Below are 26,184 nucleotides of genomic sequence, written 5' to 3'. Positions count from 1 at the left end.
GCCTCAGAATGAATTCTGGTGGTAATGGTGTGCTCAAGTGACAGGTACACAAAGTAAATGAACTGAATGAAACAAATTGTCATGTCCACTAGGCGGCACTGTCAACTTAAATTGAATATCTGTGACCGCGGACATGATTATAGAACCATCAGAGACAAGACTAAACTCTGTTTCATTCCTAACAAGATCCCCTTCTTTTTTCCAGTAATGGACTTTGATTTCATTACTTGTAACTGGCAGATTATTAAGGTCACTTCAAATATGTATTCTACATCCAAACAGTGACATTGGGCTGCACTGGGAGTTTGGTGTATGGCAGTGAGAACATGAAGACCTAGTTCTGAGGGTTGCCGTGCCCTTGTGATCATTAGCTGCTATAAATAAACTAATTAAATTCCAAAGCTGAATCGTCTCCACCTCTGAACCCAGCGCTTGCATTCACTGTCTGTAGCAAGGGAAGAGGAAGCTGAGGTCAGGACGAGTACAAAGTCATGTTTACCTAGACTCTGTAAAAACGTATCCAAGCTCCACTTCAGTCAAAGCTGCTAATAACCCGAGTTAAAACAAAAAAGCTAAAGCTCGAGGAATCTGTTGTATTAAAGATTAGAGCTTTTTGTTTGTGAACCTGCATATAAAGTGTAAATGGACCATTAAGAGTATGATTTTGTGTTTTGTAGCATCCAGCAGTTTGCCCACATCTACAGCCAGAAAATGGGCATTAAAGCAGCAGTGCTGCAAAAAACCCTGTGGGGAGATTTCTACCTCAATGCAAAAGCAAAAAAGATCATGAAAGGAGCTCAGGTAAAGTAACTATAATTGTAGATATTTCTTAATGTGTGTTTTTATTCTTTTGTCTTTTCTCCTATGACTAACAATATGAATTGTTAAGATTTTATGAGACTGATATCCTTGTTGATTCTGCTTGTTGGTTTGATTCCTTATTGGTTCCCTTAGTGATTCCCAATCAGTTTTCTGTGTGGGTAAAAAAGTTTTTATCATCTATGAGCCTAAACATAGTGTGGAAACTGAAACAATCTTCTAATGTTGCTTCCAATACAGCATATTTACTCTTAGTAATGGTCCTGCTGCTTGGTTTGAAGCAGTGGAGTTATACATGGACTTCCATGATTGAAAGATGTTCCAGCGTATTGTCTCCACACTTAAGACTCAGGCTCTGAAAAATGCCAGGTTATCTCCAACAACAACTTAGAGGGATAGTTCAGCCAGAAAGGAAAATGTACTCATTATCTACTCACCACTATGCCGATGGAGGGGTGGGTGAAGTGTTTGAGTCCACAAAACACTTTGAGTCTCAGGGGTAAACAGTGTTAGAGCAGAATCCAATCCAATTGAAGTAACTGGTGACCAAATATTCAGACGTAATAAAACAGAAAAAACACAACATGTCTCCATACTGCTCCTGTGGTGTCATCCAAGTGTCCGCAAGCCCCGACATTCATATTTGACTCGAAACTGCATCATTTCCACCGTGTTTTAAGCCTAAAAGTCCACCAGAAGTTGCTAAGCTAGTGGATGTTAGCATGTCCGACAGTCCCTAAACGCACCTCGTTGGAAAAGATATCAGTGGAAATTTTGGCTTAAAACACTGTTTTTAAAATTACCTCATTACAAGTCGAATATGAATGTCGGGGGGTTGTGAAATTTTTATTTCTGGGTGAACTATCCCTTTAAATCAACAAGCTAATTGATCACCTGAATATGTTGATGGCTGCATTCGGAAAGTCAAAATAATCTTCTTTCCTGACCACTATTCCTTGACCCTGATGGTATACATCACAAGTTCAAGGAAAGATGTGAAGGAGAAGCCGTAAGGAGTAAGGGAAGGAGAACCAAGAAATCCGACAAACTTTATTTATACCAGAAGATACGCACAAAATGTATAGTACTCTGTGATGTGCACTGACAGTTATAAGTTAGAATAATTCAAATTCACATCCTGAGAAAATATGTTTTCAGTTTATACATAGACAACATTTAACCATCAGTTACTCACAGAAACAAAATAGATTTCATTGAAAATGAAAATAAACGTTATCATAGTGATTTACCCCGATAAGAAGTGAACGAGCCTCGTAGGACCAGAAACCCTGAATTTAACCTGAAGTTAACCTGTTTAGGGCAAATCCGCTTCGTAGTACAGGGCCCTGGTCCATCAGGGAGAGGGAGAACAGGTTTGCATGGTCAGGTCTCTGAGAAAGGAGGGGCTCGGAAAACTCAAGGTGAGAGAGGATGGGTGAAGTGTGCTGTGCTAGATTACATTTGTCAAGCTATTGCATTTATCTTAGGTATTTATGCATATTGATAGAAGGTGAGGTCCGCAGTAACCCAGAATCCTAATTTAATCTTTTGATTGTGGTTTCTTTACTTATCTTTGTGTGTAGCTCACCTTATACTTACCAGGGGGGGTGTGATAGGCTCCAGACAGGTGAGGCTGAGGTGTTAAATGCCAGTCAGTGTGTGTTTGACTATGATTATTTATTGATCGTCTCCATGGTGTATTTATGTATGAAGAAATGAATGGAAAAGAAAACAGTTTGATCACAGCAGGTGTTACAACAACCACTTAGTTAGAGTGTTGAAAATTGGGCCTCTCTGATACTGTGATGAACAATTTGAACTGTGTCAGACACTGACTCCCACCATCGCACCACCAGCAGCCTGCACTGTTGTTACAAGGCAGGTTGTTTTCATGGATTCATGCTGTTGAGTCTAAATTGAGACTCGGCCATCTGCAGTCTCAGCAGAAATCCAGAGCAGGCTTTGAGTCTTCAACTGTCCAGTGTTGGGGAGTCTGTGTCACTACAACCCATTTGTTTTGTTGACTGACAGGAGAGGAACCTGACGTGGCCTCTGCTGTTGTAGAGAATCCACCTCAAGGTTGAATGTGTTGGTAATTCTGAGATGCTTCTCTGCCCACCACAGTTGTAAAGAGTTAAAATGTCTGTTAATTTAAATGTGTTAAGAGAGCAACCTTGCATTTGAAACTTTGATATTGGTTGGCATTCGTCATCAGCTAATCAATGCAAGCAGTAATCAGTGATAAGCATTCGTCACTTTGCTTGTTGTATTTTCTTATTCTGATATATGCCTGACAGACTCCTAATTGATGTAGCGCCCGGCAGACAGAATTGGGGTGAGACCCAGATCTGGACAAAGATATAAATCCATTTCTAAAATTGAGTTTTCCCAGAAGGTGCATTTGTGAAAATGAAGAACTTTGGAACAATCTCAATGGTCATTCTAACAGAGCTTAAGACGTTTCCTGCAGAGAGACCCTGCAGGAGGGACCAGTGTCTCAACAGCACTCATCAATCAGTCCTTTATGATGGAGAGGCTGAGTAACTGACATATACATAAAACTCCTGAATTGGACAAAAAAAGAGCATATGGGAAAATAATCTCTGGTCAAACGAGACAAACATTAAACTCTACTGAAAACAAATGCTCAGTCATGTCTTTCCTCATATCTCACATTCATTCTGATGTATATTCTTTGTCTCCTACTTTGCTGCAGGCCAAAGGAAAGAAGCCACTGTTTGTGCAGCTCGTGCTGGATAACATTTGGAGTTTATATGATGCAGTTGTCACTCGGAGGTGGGTGAAAGATACTAGCCTGAAACACACTCTCATATTTTAGATCCACTAAATCTTTTAAATGTTTCCTTAATTGAATGAATTCTAATGTGTAAATTGAGAGGGTGTGTAACATCTAAACCTGTCTTATTTCAATTTTATGTAGTCGAGTTGCAACTGATAATCCCAACGAAGAAGCCAACATGGATGTCATAGTTTCCAAAAGTCTACCTTTATGACGTCAAAACTAAAATGCAGTCCCAGACTTATGAAACTAAAATGGGAACAGCAACGTTTCCAAAGTTCTCAGTTTTGTTGACTTGAAATAGAAAGTAGATGTCAACGTATCAAAAGTATTGGATTTTTAACCAAAGTTTATTAGTGTGTACACAGCCGTTATGGGTGTTACGCTGCCTGGGGATTGTTGGAAAGACTGCATTGAAAGTTGCTTATGAATCAAAGACCGCGACTCCAGCATAGTGATGGTCTATGTATGTCTGATGATCTAGATGGCTTCTTTCTGACCTGAGGAATTGTCTCTCCTTTGCTGAGAAACGTGTCCACCCTAAGTACAAAACACCAAGGCATAAGCATGTGAATGCAGTTAAATGTGGTGTGCGGAAAACTAAGGCCTTTACTTTAACTGCGTGGCACAACCAGAATCTAGTGTAAGCAGGCTGTCACGGCCTAGCTAAATAATGTGAAATACTGGCACAGCACTGGACAGTCAGGACTCAGCAGTACACTTACCTGTAAAGGAAAAGGGCACATTCAGGCCAGAGAAAACGAATGGTTTGAAAGCAGAAATGGGAAAACATCACGAAAAGAGGAGGTGGTCTACCAATGGAAGGGTGGGTGAAGTGTTTGAGTCCACAAAACACTTTTGGAGTCTCAGGGGTAAACACTGTTGCAGCCAAATCCAATACAATTGAAGTTAATGGCGACTACTTCTTAAAACGTAAAAAAACATTAAATGCCTCCATACTGCTCTCATTCGAATTAGACTCGAAATGAGCTCATTTACCCCATTTTTTTAGCCTAAATGTCCGCTGATATCCTCAGTCTAGCTATAATATATAAAAATATATCTTCTACTTTCATATAACCTTGCTATATGCTGAATTTCTGTGGGATTTAGTTAGTGTGCACACAGTTGGCAAGCCATTTCTCTTATGAGCTTTTGTGACAAACACTATCAAATTCCTAGCTGCTTGTGTGTTGAGTGTTATACTCACAGATTACAGTATTTCACCAACTAACCCTGTAGGTAAGTACTATATCACCAAGCTCACACCACCACCTGTTTGTCATGCTGTTGGCACAATGTAGCTGCAGGATATGAATGTAGTGGAGCAAGAACTGGTCAGAAGCCATTATGCCCTGTGGTCTCACTGTAAAGATGTCTGTCATGTTTCTGTAACCAGGGACGCGGAGAAGGTGGAGAAGGTTGTGACATCACTTGGGGTAAAGGTGATGGCCAGGGATTCTCGTCACTCTGACCCCAAAGTCCTCTTGGCTGCCATCTGCAGCCAGTGGTTACCGGTATCCCAAGCTGTCCTTTGTATCCTGAAACAGAAACTGAATGCTCTGCTGTCACTTCTTATGTTTGTTGTGCTGCCTCAGTTGAGTATTTTGGAGATATTTGTACATTTCATTTGTAGTTTTCTTTAACACGAACTGTAGCAATGGTGTGTGAGAAGCTTCCCAGTCCCTTAGACATCGCAGCAGAGCGCGTGGAGAAACTGATGAGTGTTGGAGCACGACGGTTTGACTCATTGCCCAAACAAACTCAGGAATTAAAAAGAGGTATATGTATACACACACACAGACACACACAAGAGGGTGGGGTATCATGCAGTAAACAACAATCTCAAAGTTGTTTTAGTTCCCTCATGGGAATTTGTTTTCCCATAACATAAGTAATGACTACTGTCAACTATTAATCACCTCTGAGCCATGTTTAAACTCTTTTGTGATTGTGATAATGTTTAGAAGCCAAGTGTTTACTACCTTGGTTGTTAAAACCATGCAATTTTGGCACTATGCATTGAAGGGGCTATATATATCACACAGTTCTTTCAATATTATCATCAACCCACTTGGCACTTCAATGCAGCATCAATTATTTTATATCGAATGGGAAATAATGGCACTGCACAGTGTTGGATTTATGAAGAGCTGTTGCGACCTAATGCTGATCAGATCACATTTATTACAGATCCAATAAGTGCTGAGCTGATTTTCCCTAAGCCTGTTTAAGGGAAATATTGGAAATTCGATGAGAATATTTTAGCAGTGTCAAAACTGACAATATCTATAAGAAGCAGGTGTGAAGAACTTAACTGCAAAACATGTATTTTTCTCTGGCAGCCTTGCGAGAAGGTCAGATTTTCACAGGTACAGACAGCACAAAAATAAAAATCCACATTCTAGAAGGGTAGTTTGTTCTTAGAACTATTTGCATCGCTCAGGGTTCCCATCCCTGATGTAGTCCCTAATCGTCTGATTAGAGGCTGATCAAATCTCACCAACCAACTGCTCTGATCTGTCTGACTCAAACATCAGAGATCTCCCAGCACCAGAAGTCCTGTGTGTGTGTGTGGCTGGCAGGCAGGCCTTCGTGTACCTCCTTTCTCTTCCCACAGATGAACAGAACTTTAGGAACTAATTAGATTATATCTGATGAGTTGCAAGATTTAGTGCAATATAATTAATAACCTTCAAATTCCATTTTTTCTTGGGGGTCGAAGTTGAGTGGGCTCTCAAAAAGTATTCAATTACTTTATTTACTTTAAAGTTTATTTACATGATATCATAGAAATCCATTTAAAATTACATCATTAAAAGTGTAAATTATTTTCAGTTGAAGCATATGGTGCAAAACTTGTATCACAATAACTATCTTAACAATCTCCCTGTTAAGTTTTAATACTTTTAATAAATTAATTTCATCTTAAGGATTTTTAATACAGTATAGAACAGTGTTTGATTTAAGGGCACCTTTGGGCGGCACGCTAAGGCCTTCCCCCTTTAACAGATACCTCTTCACTGTATGAGATATATTTACAAATTTAAACATTGCATATCTTCAGCAATATAAAAAAAAAAAATGTTTGCGTTAGATGTATCTTCAGCATTGCATTTTTGCTGCCTACAAATTTGTAGGTAACGATCTGGCTGCATGGTGTCCTTGGCATTCAAGTGGTTAAGTTGTGAGAACACTGCTGCAAGGCAACAGCAACATGGTTTTTAGAAGTCACAGAGGCTAGTTAGATAACATAATGTAGGAAATGCAAAGACATATACAATTGTGAAGAGAATCTCTGTCTAAAATAACATATTGTCATCCAATGAAAATTTAACTTCCATGTCCTTTGACATTTCTGAGTACATCAGCAAACACATCACAATTTGTGAACTCGGAGCTGTCACAAAATTCCAAGGTACACATTTGTAAACACCACATTTTTACAGTGTTTTAAACCGTTTACAGCAATGTTTAATGCTCTTTTTGGGGCTATATTTATTGCCTGGCATTTCTTGGATTGATTGGCTGATAATAGTATATAAGGTATTTTGGAATTAGCTGCTATGTCAAAAGATATTTTGCAGTAAATCCTTAATCATCAGTGTGAAAAAGGAACAAAAAATCTAGATTATTGCCTACTGTCTGAATGTATTTGTGATGTGTGCGTCATCTCAAATGAATACCATGTTTGGATTAGGTATTTCATTGCTTTTCTGTGTATTGGAAGCAGCTAAAACATTGGAACATGAGTTTGGCTTTGATCTGCCTTCTGTGTTGTGATTTCAGATGTGTGTTTGACTCGTTCTCCTCCTCTTGGTTGTGTTCCAGCATTCCTACAGTGTTCCAGTGGAGAAAATTCTCCAGTTATCGTCTTTGTGTCCAAGATGTTTGCTGTGGACACCAAGGCCTTGCCTCAGAACAGACAGAGGTAATTGTGAATGTGTGTCCACAGACAGTGTTGTCAGTAGATGGTGCTGCTTTCCTGTTCTTCCCTCATGTCACGGGCTGTGGGCATGCTCAGTATGTCAGTTCTGTCCTGGACCTAAAGACGGAGAGATTGCTTGAAGTTACTCACAACCTGTGACGTACAAGCTCATGAATACATTACCAATACCATTCTATGTGCTATAACAGTGTCAAATCACTGCTTTAACTGCAGTACCCACACATTATTTTATTTGAATGGTTAGTTTATCCAAATACCAGACAAACAAACAATCTGTCACCTTCCTCTCGTGCTACCTCTCCATGCTTATGGTCTCAGATCTTTCTCGGACAATTCTGCCTCCACCCCAGTAGAGTCAGGCAACATGCATCTCCAGAAAGAGTGTCCTTATCACTACAAACAATCCACACAAGACCAAGTGCCTCCAAGGCTTCTGTGTTTGAAAGTTGTTCCAACGAAATCCAGAGCATAATGTGTTACACATCAGACACAGCTGACACCCACTGGTGTCACAGATGGGAAGCATTTTGATGCAGGCCAACTTGTTGGGACTAGGACGCAACATTTCCCAGGACTTGAGTTCCTGTGTAAAGTAGCAATTTTATTCTGGTCACTCACCCAAATACTGAAGTCTAACTTTTTTCTGTCTGTGTGGTGCATTTGGTGTGAGCTGTGGTTGTTGAATGATGTGATGTATACACAATGCGGACGGTGTAGCAGTGTTTTTTGTTCTGGTCTACGCACCCTAACACACTCGCCTGCAATTTAGTTTGCTGGACTTAGTTGTATTCTGCTGCTCAAACAGAGTATTTACCACACAACTCAAGAGAATGTAGAGTCCACCTACTCAGCCAGTCACAGAGCTGTCCTGTATCTGACGGCCTTCTTCAGCAAATGGAACCTGCAAAGATTTGTGGTTAAGAATGAATCTTCAGTCCTAAAGCTTGAAACTGCAGATGAATAAAGTAAAACAAACACAAACTGCTTTATCACCAAGAAATGTTATGTTTAAATACACAGGTGAGGTATTATCGAATAAAAATGTGACAATTTGCACACATTGGCTCAGAATATGAGAAAACCAACACTTCCTTTGTAAACTGCCTTTAAACATTTTATAGTAATTGAAATCAACAAACACTGTGTGTGGCTTTCCAGTAGAATTAGGCTGATCAATTTGCCAAAATATCAGAAGTAGCTCATCAACAACATATGCATATCTATAAACTTTTTGGCAAGTAGGTGAAAAGAAATTATTGTAAAAATCTGTAAAATGTTCTTCCTCAATAATCAGAATGAAGTAATCCTCTTGTTTATTGTGTTCCTGTGAAGTATTGAATATTGGCAACATACATATCAATATCAGATTTTTCTAACTTCTGTTAAAAAAAACTAAAATTAGATATCGACATTGTTGTCAGGCTCAGGGGAAATATCCGGTTTCCACAATATCGATACTATAGAAGGAAAAAGACACAACAAGCAATATATAGCTAATAATATAGCTAATAATATAGCTATTGAACTAAAATATGTATTATTATTATTATTATTATCATCAACTAGTTATAAAAACTGTTAGTTTTTATAGTGTAAAGTTTGGCTATTTAAAAGTAATTTATGTAAGCTATTTGATTTAGTTGCCTTATTGTGGAAGGTTGGTCAGTGAATTTGTGTTTCCTGTCATCATAAGCAGTGTATCTGTTTGGGACTTTTATTGGGAAGGGTCACCGACGGAAGTTGATCTGTTTTGGGAGTTAAGTGTGAATAGTTGTGAAAACATCCTTCGTCCTTATTATGCTATTACTTCTTAGTATAGGTGAAGTAAACTCTCGGCTACTTTTACAATGGTTGATAGGAAGAGAGAGAGCGGTGTGTCAGCCGCTGCTTCAGAGCTAGTCAGAAATCGAAAGTAAACACGGATTCTCCTCTCGCTGTGAACTCCTCTGATGGAGTTTTTTGTCCAGCGTTGGTGGAAATAAGGCTGTTACATCAGTTCCCTCTTCGCGCACACAAAACGTGACTTGCGAAAGATCTTACCGCACAGGGCACACACAAATTACGTGACTCACGAGAGGCAGGACACCATAGTTAGATATCGTAGTTTTTACAATTCTTACGGTTATGAAAACGTGGTTATCGTTAAACCGACATCCCTAATTCTAATAAGGCTTCTCTAATCCACTGATTTTAGAGGGATTTGTTTCAATAAACAACTATTTATTTCAATAAGACCATGTGAAACAGACGTCAGAGCTATTGGACTCCATATTTAGGAGTGACTGGTTAAAACACAAAGCTTTGGAGGGTACTGTTGTGGATTTTAATTTGCCATTTAAAGAAGCCAATAGCAGTTAATGTGAGGCCTTTAACGACAAGTTATGAAGCACTTGTTAAGATCAGAAGGAGGCAATAATGAAGTCAGTTATATAAAAAGTCCAGACACAACCCATGTCTCACTGTTGGATGTTGAAGTGGTAGTCTGGACCTGTTCTTAGTATTTGCATCTCTTTACCTTTTAGGAATGGTTTGTGGTTTTTATCTCCCTGAGTAGGACATAGTTATTAGCCCTCCCCGATCTTTGTGTCCTTCTCAGAGGTGAGCAGAGGATAAAACACAAACCCCCCGACTCTTCCACTGTCAGTGATAGATGGAGTTGGCCTCGTCTGCCCGGGCCTGCCTGTCTGGCTTTAGGATCTGATTGCACTCAAACATCACACAGCTCCCCGCTTCAGTGTGTGCCTCATTAATCTAAGTCGGGTGTCACAGATTCTGTCTTCAAGCCCTTTATGAAGCTGTGAGATGAGATCTGTGACTTCTTCCGGTGGGATGAATTGCAAAGCGTCCTCACATTAAAAAGGCAGGGATGACATGTTACAGCAAAGAGTGGACTGCTGCCATTTCTCACTGGAAACATATGCTTACAGGAGACTGAGATTGGTGTGTGGGAGTCATCACAGAGTAGGTCCCAGTTTTTGGTTTAATGGCCTGGCCTGTGAAGCACATGTGTGAGTTAGGATTGGGTCAGAGAAAGCTCATTGTTGTCTTTCTACCTCTAATGAGGAATAGCAGCTAAAATGCCTCAGCTGCATTTAAGATTTAAAACTCTCTTCAGCAGGAAACTGTCAATGTATGATTCATATAAACCTTCGGTAGTACAAGAGAAAAGTTAGCTATATGTGGATAATGAATACTGGAAATGGTGAATAGATATATCATCAACCATATGCCAAGACAAAAAAAGAAGAAACGTAAAACAAAAAGAAGAGACATAGAACCTAAACATGGTATCAAAATAAAATGGCAGACTGAATGTTTTTTGTAGACTTCTGACTTCATTTTGCTGCTGCCATCATGCATTATATCAACAATAAACAAGAAATGGCCTGTTCCAGAAGCAGTCGGGACACCACCTCCAATGAGGTTGTATGTTCTGGATCATGAGCGGATTCTTTGTTTCTGACCACTTCAGCCGTACCAACATTTTAGTAGAGGTTAAAACTTTGTACCAGAATTTTTGCAGCTTAAATATACCAGTCTGGCCCTCTGATTCTTCCTGCTGATGAGTGGTTTGGATCTTGTGGTCTGGCCTCTGTTTCTGTTCTCAGAGTCTCCTTTGAACAGTCGATGGTGATACGTTCAGCCTGTCCTGCGGAATATGTTGCTGATGCTACTTTGGGGTTTGTCTTCACAGCTCTCACAATGTTCCAGTCAACAGCTACTGATGTTGTCATTGGCCGACTTACTCACTGTCTGTTTCTCAGTTTAGCAGTAGTTCCTTTCTTTTTCAGGACATTCCAAATTGTTATAGTGGATCTGCCAATATTTAACAGCTCTGATTGATTTTCCCTCTTTTCTCTGCTTGAAAATGACTTGATTTTCTTACATTCTTACAACTCTCTGCTCTTCATGGTTTTTAAGAACAAAAACACAGTTTTTACAGGTGAAACCCACAACAACAGCAGGCACCCAGAGGCATTCAATGATTAAACTATTAATCTAAAAAAGAAATGCATGAAAAACAAGAAACACCAGAGTTTCTTCTCATTTGTCAATCCAACAAAACATGTTTTGTCCTAATTTGTAAATACCAGGAATTAAAACCTGAAATACTGAGATCAGAAATACAAATACTCATTTTTAGGATTTCATGGTAATATATAATTCATAGAATATGAGCAGACATCTTTTGAGGACTGGGAGGCCTTATTTAACCTGAAAATGCTAATCTATGAGTTTAGACACTATAGTGTTATTTTATATATATATATATAGGATATATTTTTAATGAAGCAAAACAAACCTTGAACATCTGAAGTCATTCAGAACTTTGAAAGTCAGAGTAAATACAGAGCTTAGCATTCATGCTAACCCTGTACTCCCCCTCCAGGCATTAGCTTCTTGATCTCCAGAACATCTAATGCAGAGTGGAAAGATCTCACTTCAGCCCACTGGCTCTCTGCTCTCCTTCCCCCTCTTGTGACAGAACTTGATCCTAATTGCAGACTCTGCTGAAGCACTCAGAGGGAAACCGAGTGTCAAGCAGGGGAGAGGAGATATAGACAGGCTGTCAGAGCTGGGTTAGAGGATGGGGAGGTGGAGATACAGATATGTGAAAGAGAGAAGGAAAGAAAGGTCATCTCAGACTATGAGCCAGGAAGGAAAAAGCCTGTCCAAAATCAGTCTAATGAGCTTCCAACTGCTTCTATTTTATTTTGCCCAGCAACACTGCTGACATCTGTGTGGCAGCCCATGGCCACAACTGCCTACAGAGGAGTCTGCAGTCAACAGTTGGGTTAACTGTGTGACACCATCAGCAAGGTTTAAGAAATAGAGAGGATCATTATCTTATCTTATAACCTTAGAACACATTCACATGTCTAACTCAAACTCAAATTACAGTGTGATCAATTACTAAAATGCCTTATAAAGCTTTACTGTCATATGCACACATGAACCAGGCGCATTTTACCAGCAATTATTAGGTGCATTTCTATCTATCTACATTTTCATACACATTTTCACATTTTGCATCAGAAAAACCTGAGTGGAAATGCAGATGGAAAAAAAATTATCTTGAAAAAAATGTTTTCTCGGGAGTTGGTGCATTGATGAATGTTAAATGGGACTGCACTGTGCAAAGGAAATTGATGGATCTGAAAAATTATAAGAAAACTCTTATTTCTGTTCCAGAAGAGTAAAAACAGTACCGGCAGAAAATATCATGTCCGGATCAATGAGGACACTGTTCCATGAATTGATGGGAAACAAAAATACTGTGGTTTCCATCACCGAGCTTTCATGACATTAAGCCATTCATGGTTTCCCTTTGTTGTTGCTTTGTTTGCCTCACACTTTTAATCATAATTGCACTTGAGTGGAGGACTAGCGCCACCTACATCTTATCTCATCTAAAATTTGCATAACAGTGGTGTGTGGAAATTATCATACATTTGCATTTTCTTTAGCCAATTTTCTGAATACTTTGTTGAAATGTGGTCACATTTTGATGTAAACTCAACTGTTGGCTTCATGTCTTCCCTGGTTGCCATTAGCATTGACAGAATTCCTGTGACTTAGCTATCTTTGAGGTTGTAAAAAAAAAAAAGACCTATAGCTCTGATGGGGCTCATAACTCATCTTAAGGACAGCTTATGTCCTAAATGCTTTCACTGGCTAAACAGAAGGTTTGTCTTAGATCTTACCTGTCTGGTTTCAATTTAAACTCTGAATATTCATCACTGTTAGACCCCTGACCAATCCTGTTAACATGTCAGGAGTTTTAATTAACAGAGTTACTGCTACTTTTTCATGTGCATAAATTGTGTACTGTGCTTATTACAAATTGGAGACAGATTATACAGTTACAGTTGTTTAAAGCTAAGTAACATCACATCTGTCCAATTAAGCCACAGCTGGATATGATAACTCCCCTCGGGTAACTGCGATAGCACCAAATTATCTGCTGTGTCAAATTTGATAGGAATGGAGGCGGGGGGTTACACTCAAGAGTCATCCCAGATCTCCTGATGACTCTTTTTGGATTTGAACACAGAGGACCCCTGGGTTCTATGCACATATAAACAGTACTTTCCTCAGAGCGTTGCAGTATGAAGGGTTCAATCAGCATACTCTTCAAGACCTGGAGGACTTTCTAGTGACGACATATCTTCAGTGAGAAGAATCTCCTCCATTATGACTTAGAGCTTTATAAAATTAACACTCAACCTACTATATATGGGACATTCATTTGAATTTTTAGAAAGAATATTATCACTGCTCACTTACATTTTCAGACGCTAGAGCTAGAATGGAAAACCTCTTCCATCAAAATAATTTAGTGGTAAAAAAAAACTGTGTGTTTTGCAGACAGCTTTAATATCAGTATATTGTTTAATTTTCCAGCACACTTTTTCCTCCCTTTTCACAATGTTAAAAGGTCTTTCTGTGGTTGCAATGGTCCGGCTCCAGTGTTTGGAAGCCATTACTTCATAACCACAGCATGTTAGGCCAAAAACCAACTCCTGGCATTCCCATTATTACCAATGAGCGACTGATTCAACCTCCTGACGAACAAAAAAAACACTTTCTGACTTTGCTGTGGTCTAATGGGAAGTATGAAGACTTGTATGTATTACATAGCATAGTGTTTATTTAGATGTCCAAGTGCATCACATCATATTGATTACCCACTTCAATATCTGTCTGCTTCTTAGTTTTTCTTTTGGGTTTTGGAGGAAATATTGTGAGAGGATTGAGCTTTAATCTGCAGCTGACTCATATGTTTGAAGCTCTAAGTCACTTACAAGTTATTTGTTCTTGGAGCCAGGTCATCATTTACCGAGGTTTGCTCTTTTGTGGTTTTCTGTTGGAATCCTGAATTCAGCCTGTGGTCCCATTTATAACCAATTTATGCAAAAGAGACGTGCAATCAGTCCAAGTGCGTCTGCATGGCTGCTGCTGTTGTCAGGGGCAAATTATGGGCTGTTTTAAGTGGTTTGTGATCATGGAGCTAAACTCTTTGGATGCTGTCACTCAGGCCTGCTGTGAGCAGCTGTGTTGCTATAGTCACTGTGGTCCTTTTGAAGAGAGTATGCGCACATACGCAAACACTCTGACCACACTGCACATGCACACACAGGCCACACTGCATACACACAAACACACAGGTCATGTAGCAAAGGAAAAGTAGGGATAGCTTTGTTTATTTTTACAGCCCGTCTCTGATGTATCTTGGGACTTCAAAGTTTGCCACTGAACTGAGTTCATGTTTTTGGCATTCTCCATTGACCAATACAGGGCCACTGTTGCAATACATGTCAGGTGGGATCATATACAATGAAATTTATCATTTTAAAATGCGTTCTTAATGATTGATATCACTTTTTATGTACGAATTTCCGACAGTAATAAAACAGAAGGAAAAGCCAGTCAGCAGATTACATAAAGATTCTGTTGATTTGACAACATGTCACTATGTAAGGCCAGTACTAACTTTAAAGTGATTCAGCTTTGTAATCCTGGATAGCCAAGATTTAGCACAAAGTGTTTATGGCTTACAAAAGCTGGCTTGAGTGGTCTTACACTGTGGTCTGGCAAAAAAAATGCAGTGCCTTTCTGTATCTTATCAGGTTTCAAACTCAAGGATCTGCTGCTCCAACTCGACCGACTGTTCCAGGATGTGCCGTTCTGTAGCTCTCGTGTCTGTCCACCACAGCGAACAGATTACACACTCATGCTCGAATCTAGAGTGTTCCTCACATGGTCTCATACAATAGCTCCCCCTGTCAGCTTCTGTGTTTTTAAAGTCCAGTCTGTCACCAGTGCAGGGGTGGTCAAAATAGGAGCTCACTGCACTTAATGAACTGCTCCTCAATTCTCCGTTATGTAGCCTGCTCTAAATGTGGTCTGCCGATCCCTTTCCAATACGTCCTTCATTTGTAATGATTTTAGAACTCCTAACTGCTTGAACTTATTCTTGGCTGCAGACACTTGACTAACTCCAAATGATACAGTCCCATTGATTTAGGCCTCCCTCCTATAATTTTTTCTGTTTTCTTCTCCCTCAGCATTTGGGTCATGGTTGTGACATTGATCTTATCCTAAAAAAGATAACGTGTTCTCCTGTGTATTGGTTCTTTTGAAGTTTCAAGTTCCTCCACTTTGTGTTCTTTTATATAGATCCCTGTAGTCTGAGTTTTATTTATTTCATTTCCTGTATACTATTTAAACATTTAGCTTGAATCAGCTTGTTAAAGGTGCTACACATTTGAAAGGTCATACTAAGATCTGGTTCTCAATTTAATCACATTAACATTTCAGGCTGCTGGTAAAGAGACAAGGTCAAACTATTTTTCTAATTTGAGCTCTAAAAAACTCAAAGATATTATTTAAACTTGTATGTTTTGTTGTGAATGGCTCTAACCATAATACTGAATTAATGGACATGATTTTCAAATTATATAATTCACTCGATACATACATCTAAGATATACTGCCTGCTGTCAGTCTTGACATGAAATCAGTTATTAATTGCACCTTAGAGACTGGTGTTGTTCCTTCAGTGAAAGCAAGTGAAAAAGCGGCCGAGTCAGATGTTCACCAATATTTGTTCTAGTCTTGTTCTAGAGGTTTCTTTCAGTTAATGAGGGAGCTTTTACTCTTCACAGTCACCACAGTGCAAAAATATGTCCAGTTTGGAGGCTGAAAAAAGGAAGAAACCATTGGCGGGCCCAGTCAAAGAAGGCTGTCCTTTCAGGACGTTCAGCTAGTGGGTGCCTAAAGTGGGCTAAAGATTAAGACCCTGTTCAGACCTGGTATTAACATTCATCCTGAGTAATTTGATCTCAAGTGGACAGTTCTACATTTAGGTGTGAACGTACCCAAATCTGACCTCACTGAGTCTTGACATCCTATCACACAACTACAGTCAGAGGTGTTCTTGGATGCATGTGGCCGAGGGCCCGCATTCTCAGCTGAAATCCTCTCACCTGCTACAGTTTCACCATCAATCAAATAAATGTTTACTCTTCTTAGTGCCCATACATTGATTTGTTTGTAGCCACTGCCACAATGTCAACACTTAACAACACCACATAACAGCTCATAAAGTTTGGTAATTTTTCAAATAGGTAAAATCCTATTCAATCCAGAGGTGCACACACTACATTGATTCACTCACTTCCTCCTGCCCCTGCTCTCTTTCTCTAGCTCTCACTTGCGCCCCCACAGGCACCCATCATCTGCGGTCACTCAATGTTGAGTATGATGTTCTTCCTGGGGGGGGTCCTACTTGTTGCTCTTCAGATGGCTGAAGAGGCAGATTGTGGAACCACAAATTATATTGCAGTGTGGGCACTGATGTGGGGGGCTGGAAGTGGAATGTGGAATGGTCTTTTGGTTGGTGTGAACTCTCTCCTTTCTTTGCTGCTGTTTGATTCTGGCAGCCTGTCGGAGATTGTCTTCATGAAATGTGGCTCCTTCCTATCCCTCCCTCTGTTTCGCGTGCGCGCGTGCGTCAACTCTCACACGCGAGCGTCCACTCTTGCTGGAGTGAACGCCGCTCAAGTTCATCTTTGTAAACTGATTCTTTCGGTTCAGTGTTCACGAAGAATATGAACAAACTATCAGTAACTCTGAACTCTGGTAAACTCGCTGGGGCTCTTCACTTTCTTTTGCTCTCTGATACAAAAATACGCATGGGCGCAGGAGAGTTCTTTGGATGGGCGGGGGAGTGAGCTGTCTGCTGTGAGAGGGGCATGAGAAGAGAAACTCAAACTCATGCTGACAGCTTAAAAACATTCACTTGACAATTTGTACTCAATGGTCGCCAGATAGTCATTTTATACATCGCACCTGGTACAAACTGCGATACATTGAGTATATTCAATATATCCCCAACCCCTAGTCCTGTCCATCTCAGCTGATGTTTAATGATTGTGGTGGCAATGCTGTTGATGTTTGCTCCCTCAAGGACCCTGATGTTAGTGCACTTCACAGGCAGCTCTGGTGGTAGAACTCCAGGGCTTGTCTATGCCTGCTGTAGCTAGTCCATGTCTCTGCACCATATAAGTGTTTGCAAGTGTTTTGCTTGTGATTCAGGAACTTGGTCTTAGCAAGCAGATCAGAGTTTTAAAAAACTATGTTAAAAAACTTTGTAAAAGCCACACTGGCACAGCAAATGCAGTGATGTACCTCACTGTCAATGTCTGCCCTTGAGGAGAGGTGACTTCCCAGGTAAGGTTTCTCTTGAAGAGAAGGCACTAGAATCCTCCAGGTTGTGGACAGAAGTGACATTCCCCTATAATTGGATCACTCTGTTTTTTTTTTTAAGGATGCCAATAATAATATTTTTTTCTGAAAATGTCAACTGGAGGGGCATTTAAACGTTGATTTGACACCGGAATATCAACACTGGTCATCACATAATGATTGATACCTTCCTTAACGAGTGAAATCTTTCTTCATAGCAGCGCATTCATCAGCCGTCCCTCTCGCTCTTTTCCCCCCTCTCTCTCTCTCACCCATATTCTCTCACACACACACACACACACACACACACACACACACACACACACACACACACACACACACACACACACACACACACGAACAGTGTGAACGGACACGTGTAAACGCAGACTGGGTTAGAACAACTTTGTAAATTTAGTCAATGTATGGAGCCGAAGGAGATGGTCGGTGTGCCCATTTTGCCACGATGTGGTTTTGTGCAGTGCGAATGATAGAGACACAGAGAGGAGCAGTAAATTACTGACAGCTAGTAAAAACTGAAAAAATGGTACAAACATGTATGAAAAGACCCAAAATGAACAGTGTAAGTGCACTTAGTGGAGCTGGGCATGGCTCCGTGGGTGTCTGTCCCGAACTTGGTTGCGGTGGCTGTGGCTGGATTGTTCGCCTTCTCCCTCGGACTTTAGAGCATTCAGTGGTCCCTGCGTCTGTAGACAGGTGGAATTTTTTCTATAAAACCATGTTTTTTGGAATAGAAATACAGCTTTTTTTTCAGTGTGTGCATAGACCACTTACTGTATGGGGTCTATGTTAACAGTGAAACCAAAGCAGAAAGACTAACACTGTATACTTAAGAATTCGTTTATTTATTGCAAGTCATATCATCATTGCAAAATTCAACAGCGTTGTCGCATATTGCATGTTTTCCCAATATCGTGCAGCCCTAGTGTGTGTCATAGTTGTCATTGGCGAAATCATAACACAGCTTTGAATTTTTTTTTTTCACTTCTCCTGTCTTCTCGTGCTTCTTGATCTTTGTAAGGGATCAGGGAGGGAGTGTCCTTTTGACAAACTCAGCTTCAGCACCTGTATGTTCGACTACACTATATCCAGAAGTCTGTACAATGAAGCAAGTGCAATGTAGAATATATTTTCATTATCTGGCTTTACTTAACCTCACATCAGCCATTCTGATCAGGATTGATGACTGGTTTTCCAGTTATCTAATTTGTCTGAAGGCTTACCTGGTCCTTGGCCTTAACAATACACAGATCAAGTGTGAAGCCGCTAACTTGAATGATTATTGAAATATGTGTTACATATATAGAATTTGGAAAAATTCCTGTTTATTGGAAAGCACTGTTTTACAGGGAGGCTGTATGTATGCATGCATGTATGCATGTATGCATGTATGCATATATATATATATATATATATAAAAATTAAACAGGAGAAAAGATTATCTTTTAAACAGCCCACCATGGAGAAAAAAGTGGATTGATATTTTTTTCTTTCTATTTTAAGAACTTTTTCAAATCACTCATACAGGTGAACTGACTACACATTTGATTCCTTGAGATTTAATTTTGAAAACATAAAGGAAGATAATATGGTTCAAAGATTTAATAGTGGAGAACTCTCAATTTCACAGGAAAGTCACAGCTAATGAACACGTCACTACTTTCCCACGACCAGTGGCAGCAGCCACCACTCTCTTGAGGATTGACTCGAGAATTCCAGCAGGAAATAGTTGCACACGTTATGATAAGACCTTGTGTTTTGTCTAGAATTTCTAGCAGTGGAGCACTGGATCATGATCTGAGTAGAACTGATCTTTATAATAACCTGCTGAATTCATTCATGGCTCAACAGGGTGTCGCTTCATAATCTGTGGGAGGAAATCTTCTGTCTGCAGGAGTTCAGTGTGTGTGTCTGCCCATCTCTGTCGCTCTTCGCACAAACAGAAATGACAAGATCTATTTAGTTATAGATCATGTCGGATCATTATTCCAGATTGTTCCAGTCACTTAAAACCTGATGTCTTGGCTGTGCACGTCAAGAGTCATGTTGTGTGTAGCAGGTGAACTGAGTGCGTGTTTTTCAATGTTTTTCAATAATTGCCCCATAAACTCTAGAGCGAATCAAACACAAAGTAACACACAAAGTAAACTTCAGTACTGTTCAGATCCTTATAAATTCTGATTAGTGTTGGTGTTTATACTTAACATGTAAAGTGAGCGCAGTTCAGCGGAGGAGTGAGGAGGGACGACATGGGGCAGGGTCCTACAGCACGGCCCCTTCACTGCAAAATGAATGTAGTGGAAACCCTGAGATAAATATATGTTTACCTCTGAAATATGTCAAGTCAATACAAGTAAATGAGGTGTAGTCCAAGTGATCTTTTGTGTCATTGGTGTTAAAGTCCAAGTCAAGTTTGGAGTCATAATTGATTTTGTCAAGACTGAAGTCATCAAAATCGCGACTTGAGTCTGGCTCGAGTCCACACCTCTGCTCAACGCTACCGTGACGAGATAAACATTACAACCACAGACCACTACTTGGAGGATTTCATTAGACACTCTGCTCATCACACTGCATCTCTGATCTCAAGCTAAAATAAGATAAAGATAAAATTCTGATAATATAATGATTTAATGAAGGCAGAATTAAGTTGTTTTTACCCACTCTGAGTATATAGATGTGTTTGTTGTAAATAGATTTTTGTGTGTGTGCTTGTGTGTATGCTTGTGTGTTGGTGCCCATGCATGCTTGTGTTTGTGCTTGCATAGACCGTTAACCCAGGAGGAATTATCCCAGCGCAGGGAGCTTGCTAGACAGAGACACGCTGACAGGATGGCAGCTGATCAGGCAGCAACAGAGAGCAACAAAGAGCTCATCCACACAGGGCGTGTGCCACAGGAAGGCATCAGCACAGGTAAGCTTTTCTCTGCATTCACTGTTTCTGTCTCCCATCTTCACACCTTTTCATCTCTACTGTTCAAACCCAGAACAGCTTGACAAAAGATTAGTACAAATATTTTGGATTGATATTGCCAATGGGTGACAGGTTGTGGTAAAAGCATTTTTTAAATAACAAAACCTGACAGTTAACTGTGGCTACAGGTTGAGGTATTAGAGATATTCACTCACTTCTTTATGTGTCCAAGATGGGTCTCATATCATGTAACAATATCAAATGGACTGTATTTGGACTGTATTTTTAAAATGCTTCTCCATGTTACGATACTGGACTAGTGAACCCAAATGCGAGACACACACAGAGGGAAAGGTGATTTCTAATACAAATTCATGTATTTTTTCTATCACACACCATTCATACACTGGTAGCACAGCCATTAAGGACTATTTGGGGTTCAGTATCTTGCCCTAGGACACTTCAGAATGCAGACTGGAGTAGGGATTGAACCTCCAATATTCTGGTTAGTAGACAACCCTCTCTACCTCCTGAGCCATGCCTGCATCAAATGGTAATATTAATGATGAAGTGAGGTTTAAAACAACCCAGAGTTGCTATCCTGCATGGTGGCTTGCATGCAATTAGCAGGGCTAGCTTCATTAGTTTACCTGTGCCATAGACTGTATAAAAATAGAGAATAGTTGTAGTGTTTACAGTGCTTGTGTCTCTGAAAGATGTCAGCACAGACATGAAAGTCAGTGTTATCCACCCAACTGTCGTGTTAGCATCCCAGCTGATTGGAGGTGGAGACATCTGCTTCATAGAGTTTCATAGGGAGGGACCCACATGCACTAACATGAATGCATGGACAGACCAGCTACATAGACTCTCATGTGAACACTGTCTGTGTCTGTGTTGTTTCTCTCACAGCTAAAATGGAGAGTCTGACATTGAAAGACTCAAAGCCAGAGGAGGAAGAGGAGCAGAAGGAGACCTTTGTCGCCTTTGCCCGGGTCTACAGCGGGACGGTCAAGAAAGGGCAGAGAATATTTGTGCTAGGACCAAAGTATGACCCTGCCCACGGCCTGCGCATGGTAAACCAACACCTACACAACACCTACACAACACCTGCTCTCCACTTCTCTGTGTTTGTGTACTGCACAGATCTGGAATCAAGTTGCAACTTTTAACCATTGAAATATTAGGTTGGATACGCCAGTGTTTAAAGTAAATACATTTTTGATAGTAGTTGTGTAGTTGGTTGGGACAAAGGAAAGGAATGCTGTGTTTTAGGTTTTATCTGTTTTGTGTTCACAGTTACAAGCAAACCAAGCGCTGTGAATGTGGTGTCACATAGTAACAAACAGAGCTACATGGGAAATATAATTCTGGCGACTGAACCATGTCTGTTTAATTTATTTTCCAGTGTCACAAGAACTCACAAAGAAGCATATATTTATTTGTATAAAGGTTTATTAGGTAACCTATATATAACCTATTCACTTAAGTATGAAAAAAGTGAGACGTTTGGTCTTTGGAAGCTTTTTGGTACTTTCTAACATTTCAAATACCAAAATTGTAATTGACTGATGAAATTAATACATTTTATCTTATCTGTCCTTAAGAGGTCTCTTGTATTGAAATATTTCCTCAGGCAGTGCACCACACATCTTCTGACCACTTTCATTATCGTTTTAAATCAACACCCCTCACATTATTGTGTAGCAACAGAAAAAAAGAAAATTAAATAAATAAAAATAAGACAAAGTTTTAACCTATAAATCCATCCCGCTTCCCCAGCGCTCCCAATCTTTCTATAATCCTATTGGTTCATGTTTCAAAATGCAGTTCTCTTTTTTTTCTCCCAAAAACCTTTTTTTAGAGGAAATACTGTGCATCAAGTATCACTGTCCCAAACAGCTATTTGATTGGCTCTTGGCCTGCTTTGTTTAACAGCTGTTCCATGGCTGTAAATGTAATTAAACACAATGTCGTATGTACAAATGCGTTTACAGACACATGCACATTTGCTGAAGTTATTGTACTTGACCAACTAGGTCTACTAACAGTATATGATTTTGTGGTAAAACTCAGAAATCATCAAATCAGACACAGTAAAACAAAATACATAGTTTCATTCCGAAATATATATCCATCACTGCTGCTTGGATGGTTCGGTCCTTCACATGACATCCTTTTAATTATGAGAGATATCCAAGTCTCGCTACTTCAGAGGTACAGACAGCATTTCATGGGGGTGTTTTTCCTTTTCAGTGGTGAGCTTATAGAAGAGAAAGTCATCACAGCCGTTTCTTTCACTTTTTAGATTTTAAGAGCATCAAATCATGTTTTGTGCAGTTATAATATAGCTCCAGAAATAAATAATTTTAAGTTTGAATCCTCAAAAACTGGCTCAGGGGATTTGACAAGGAAAGAGTCCACTCACAAGATAAACAATTTACTTAACAGTTACCACAGGATGTATTCAGACCCTTCATTTTTCTCAAGCTCTGTGTTGTAGACTTAAGTATAAAAATGACATTTTCCCTGTGAATCTAGACTCAAAAACCCCATGTTAACAAAGTGAGAAAAATGTTGATATATTTTTGCAAATATATTTACTCCCTGTCCCAATTCCTCTCCCTTGGCCCTACCCTTTATGAAGTGCTACATTCTAACAGTGACACCTCTGACAACTGCAGGACAGACAGGACAGATTGATCTGTTGATGAATACAGTCAGCGTGTTTAAATCGGTTTCAATTTCAATGTAATGTTAGTCCTGTCCATAGAAACTTCTGCCCCACACTGAAAACATTATAACATTAGCATTGAAGATTTTTTTTCAAACTTTATATATACGGGACACAAGAGTAACGAATGACTGTTAACGATTTTCCTTAAACGCTTTTCAAAGCAGTTCAATTACATTTTAATTTGCTTCTGGATAAAACTAAGATGTTCCGCTAGGTTTAAACATTTTTTATGGTTATTTTGCAAGCTTTGAGTATTTCGTCAGCAGCAGTCAACATCTTGATTCACTTTGTCCGTTCGTAAAGCATTCAGGACTTTTCATCTACCCCTTTGTTTTAGAGGGGTCCTGAATACACTCCAGTTAAAGGGGTGTTTGAGGGGCTAAATGGTCACTACCCCGACATCACATCGAGAAATGGGAAAACACAGCCCCTTCACGGCCACGTACAAAATAAAGGGGTAGGGCCAAGTGATAGGGCTAAGTGGTAAATTGGGACAGTGCATTTAAATAAACAAACGAAATTGCTAATTTACAAATGTATTCATATCATTAATTCAGAACCTACTAGAGACCTTACTGTCAGATATGCTCTATGTCGTCAGATATGTGTGTGTATCAACTTCAGGTCTCTCTGGTTTAAGTCTAGGCTCTGGCTTTGCACCTCAGTGACAGTCAGGCAGGTCAGACCTAGTATTCACATCCAACCCTCGAAATTACACCTTTCAAGACAGTAATGACCCAAAGCAAAGAAAAGGGTAGAGTGACTTCGGAACAAGTCTCTGTTTAGACCTGGCATTGATATCCATCTTTAGTGATCCCATCTCCAGTGAACACACATCAATTCACGCCTGACATGATGTTCTGTGTCATTTCTGCCAGCTTCCAGAGGGTTGCAGTGCTTCAGACGATGTGTGCGAGGTGCCTCATTTGTCCTGTTGTACTATGGAAAGCATCTATCTGCTGATGGGCCGAGAGCTAGAAGAGCTGGAGGAGGTGCCTGCAGGAAACATCCTGGGTAAGTTTCCCTGCTCCTCCTACTGCGACTGTTATTCACTGCTTCAATGGACAGAATTTGGATCACAGATAAACAGATCTGATTTCAGAATCAGAATCAGAAATACTTTATTGATCCCAGGGGGAAATTGTGTTTGTAACAATAGCTCCATGCAAGAGTAGAAATATAAGCGTATAAAGGTTAAAAAATAAATTAAAAAAAGTGCGTTCTGTACATTGAGCTTTTAGTGCAAGTATGAATATGTCAGATATTGCTGGCATTGTAATGAGTCCAGTCTGTTGACTTGAAAGTGTCACGTCATGGAGAGGGTGGGAGACATTGTCCAGAATGGCATGTAACTTCGACAGCATCCTTCTGTCTGACACCGCTGTCAGAGAGTGATCACGGAGGCTGAGGTTGGAAACAGTGTTTGGACCCTCCCTAGTGCACATCATGTTTCTCTTCTGCATAACACCCTCTCAAAACTTGATGTACATTTTGACTGAAACCCAGAACCTCCCTAGATTCTTACATCATCACTTTGAAAGCCTGTTTTCTGTCCTTCACGTTTCTCTGAGAACTCATGCTTCTTTCTAAATGATTGTACATTTTGCAGTGTTTATCTGGCAATCGCACACCTCATTTCATGGTGCATTCTTGTGGTTGCTGTTGATAGCTCTGTCAGCTGTCTTCATATTACACCGTGATTTAGTTTTTCTCAGACATCTATTCATGAATGACCTCTTTCACTACAAACTGAGACACATCAGTGGTTTCAGGGCCACTTTAGCTGTGTACATTCCCAGTTGTCTGCAGGTAGGCAGAACTTGCAAATACCTGACACTGGAGCTGAGAGTATCGATGTGGGCAAACAGAAACAAGTTTCACTCTCTGATTATGTAATATTAACTGTTTGTGCCAAATCCTTTTGAAATGAAAAAACACAGCACCCAGCTAACGCTATCACTAAAAAAGATATATTACTGAGTAGAATGAATGAATGAGAATGTAAGTAATACTGATTAGTGGTAGTGCAAATATTACAAGGTGCTATCTTCATTGCCAGTGATCATGAGTGTAAGAAATGCTCTATTTTAGAGTTGAAATATATAGTCAAACTAAATTTGTTGTTTTAATCAATATCTTAAGCTAAAAGGTCATACATTGTTTGGTTCCACCTTGATGAGTGTGAGTATATTCTGCGTTTCCTTGTCTTATATAGTAGTAAAATGAACATATTTAAATTGTAGGCTGTTGAAAACATCATCTGGGGAAAAGAGAAATTATATGGCTATATTTGCCTTTTTGATACTTCAGAGACAGAATGATTATTCATTTAATCAAGAAAATCATTGTAAGATTAATGGATATTGCACATGATTATTTAAAGTTGAACAGTTCTATGTCTCACTCTCTACTTTTTATTACTGTCTGCCTCCATTCATTTAGCTTGGTCTCATTTAACTAGTAATAAAGTAAACGTTAATATCGCCCTTAGAGAGCATGACAAAAGACAGTACCTCTAAAATCTACTAAAACGAGTGTGTGTATTGTGTGCTTGTCTTTTATGTTCACAATGTGGCATGTCCTCATTGTTTCTGATTGTGCAGTATTGATGGGAGCTCACATTAATGTTCTTGGCCACTTTAATCAGATTGCTGGAAATGTTGAACTGACGTCTGAGAGATGCTCCTGTGAGA

General features: G+C 39.7%; 1 protein-coding gene across 2 annotated transcripts in view; it reads left to right on the top strand.

Annotated features, from left to right (window-relative positions):
- The window catches only part of efl1 (elongation factor like GTPase 1), a 75,611-nt gene that overhangs the window by 5,218 nt on the left and 44,209 nt on the right, over nucleotides 1-26,184 (top strand). For both annotated transcript variants that reach the window (XM_035155725.2, XM_035155726.2), the window contains exons 8-15: nucleotides 678-801; nucleotides 3,536-3,615; nucleotides 5,019-5,155; nucleotides 5,278-5,400; nucleotides 7,451-7,550; nucleotides 20,609-20,754; nucleotides 21,667-21,830; nucleotides 24,370-24,505. In XM_035155725.2, coding sequence (XP_035011616.1) covers nucleotides 678-801; nucleotides 3,536-3,615; nucleotides 5,019-5,155; nucleotides 5,278-5,400; nucleotides 7,451-7,550; nucleotides 20,609-20,754; nucleotides 21,667-21,830; nucleotides 24,370-24,505 — 1,010 coding nt within the window. The remainder of the gene's footprint in view (nucleotides 1-677; nucleotides 802-3,535; nucleotides 3,616-5,018; nucleotides 5,156-5,277; nucleotides 5,401-7,450; nucleotides 7,551-20,608; nucleotides 20,755-21,666; nucleotides 21,831-24,369; nucleotides 24,506-26,184) is intronic.

Source organism: Hippoglossus stenolepis, chromosome 1, assembly GCF_022539355.2.
Source record: "Hippoglossus stenolepis isolate QCI-W04-F060 chromosome 1, HSTE1.2, whole genome shotgun sequence".
NCBI classification, from domain to species: domain Eukaryota; kingdom Metazoa; phylum Chordata; class Actinopteri; order Pleuronectiformes; family Pleuronectidae; genus Hippoglossus; species Hippoglossus stenolepis.
This window is presented reverse-complemented; position numbering and strand designations above follow the sequence as displayed.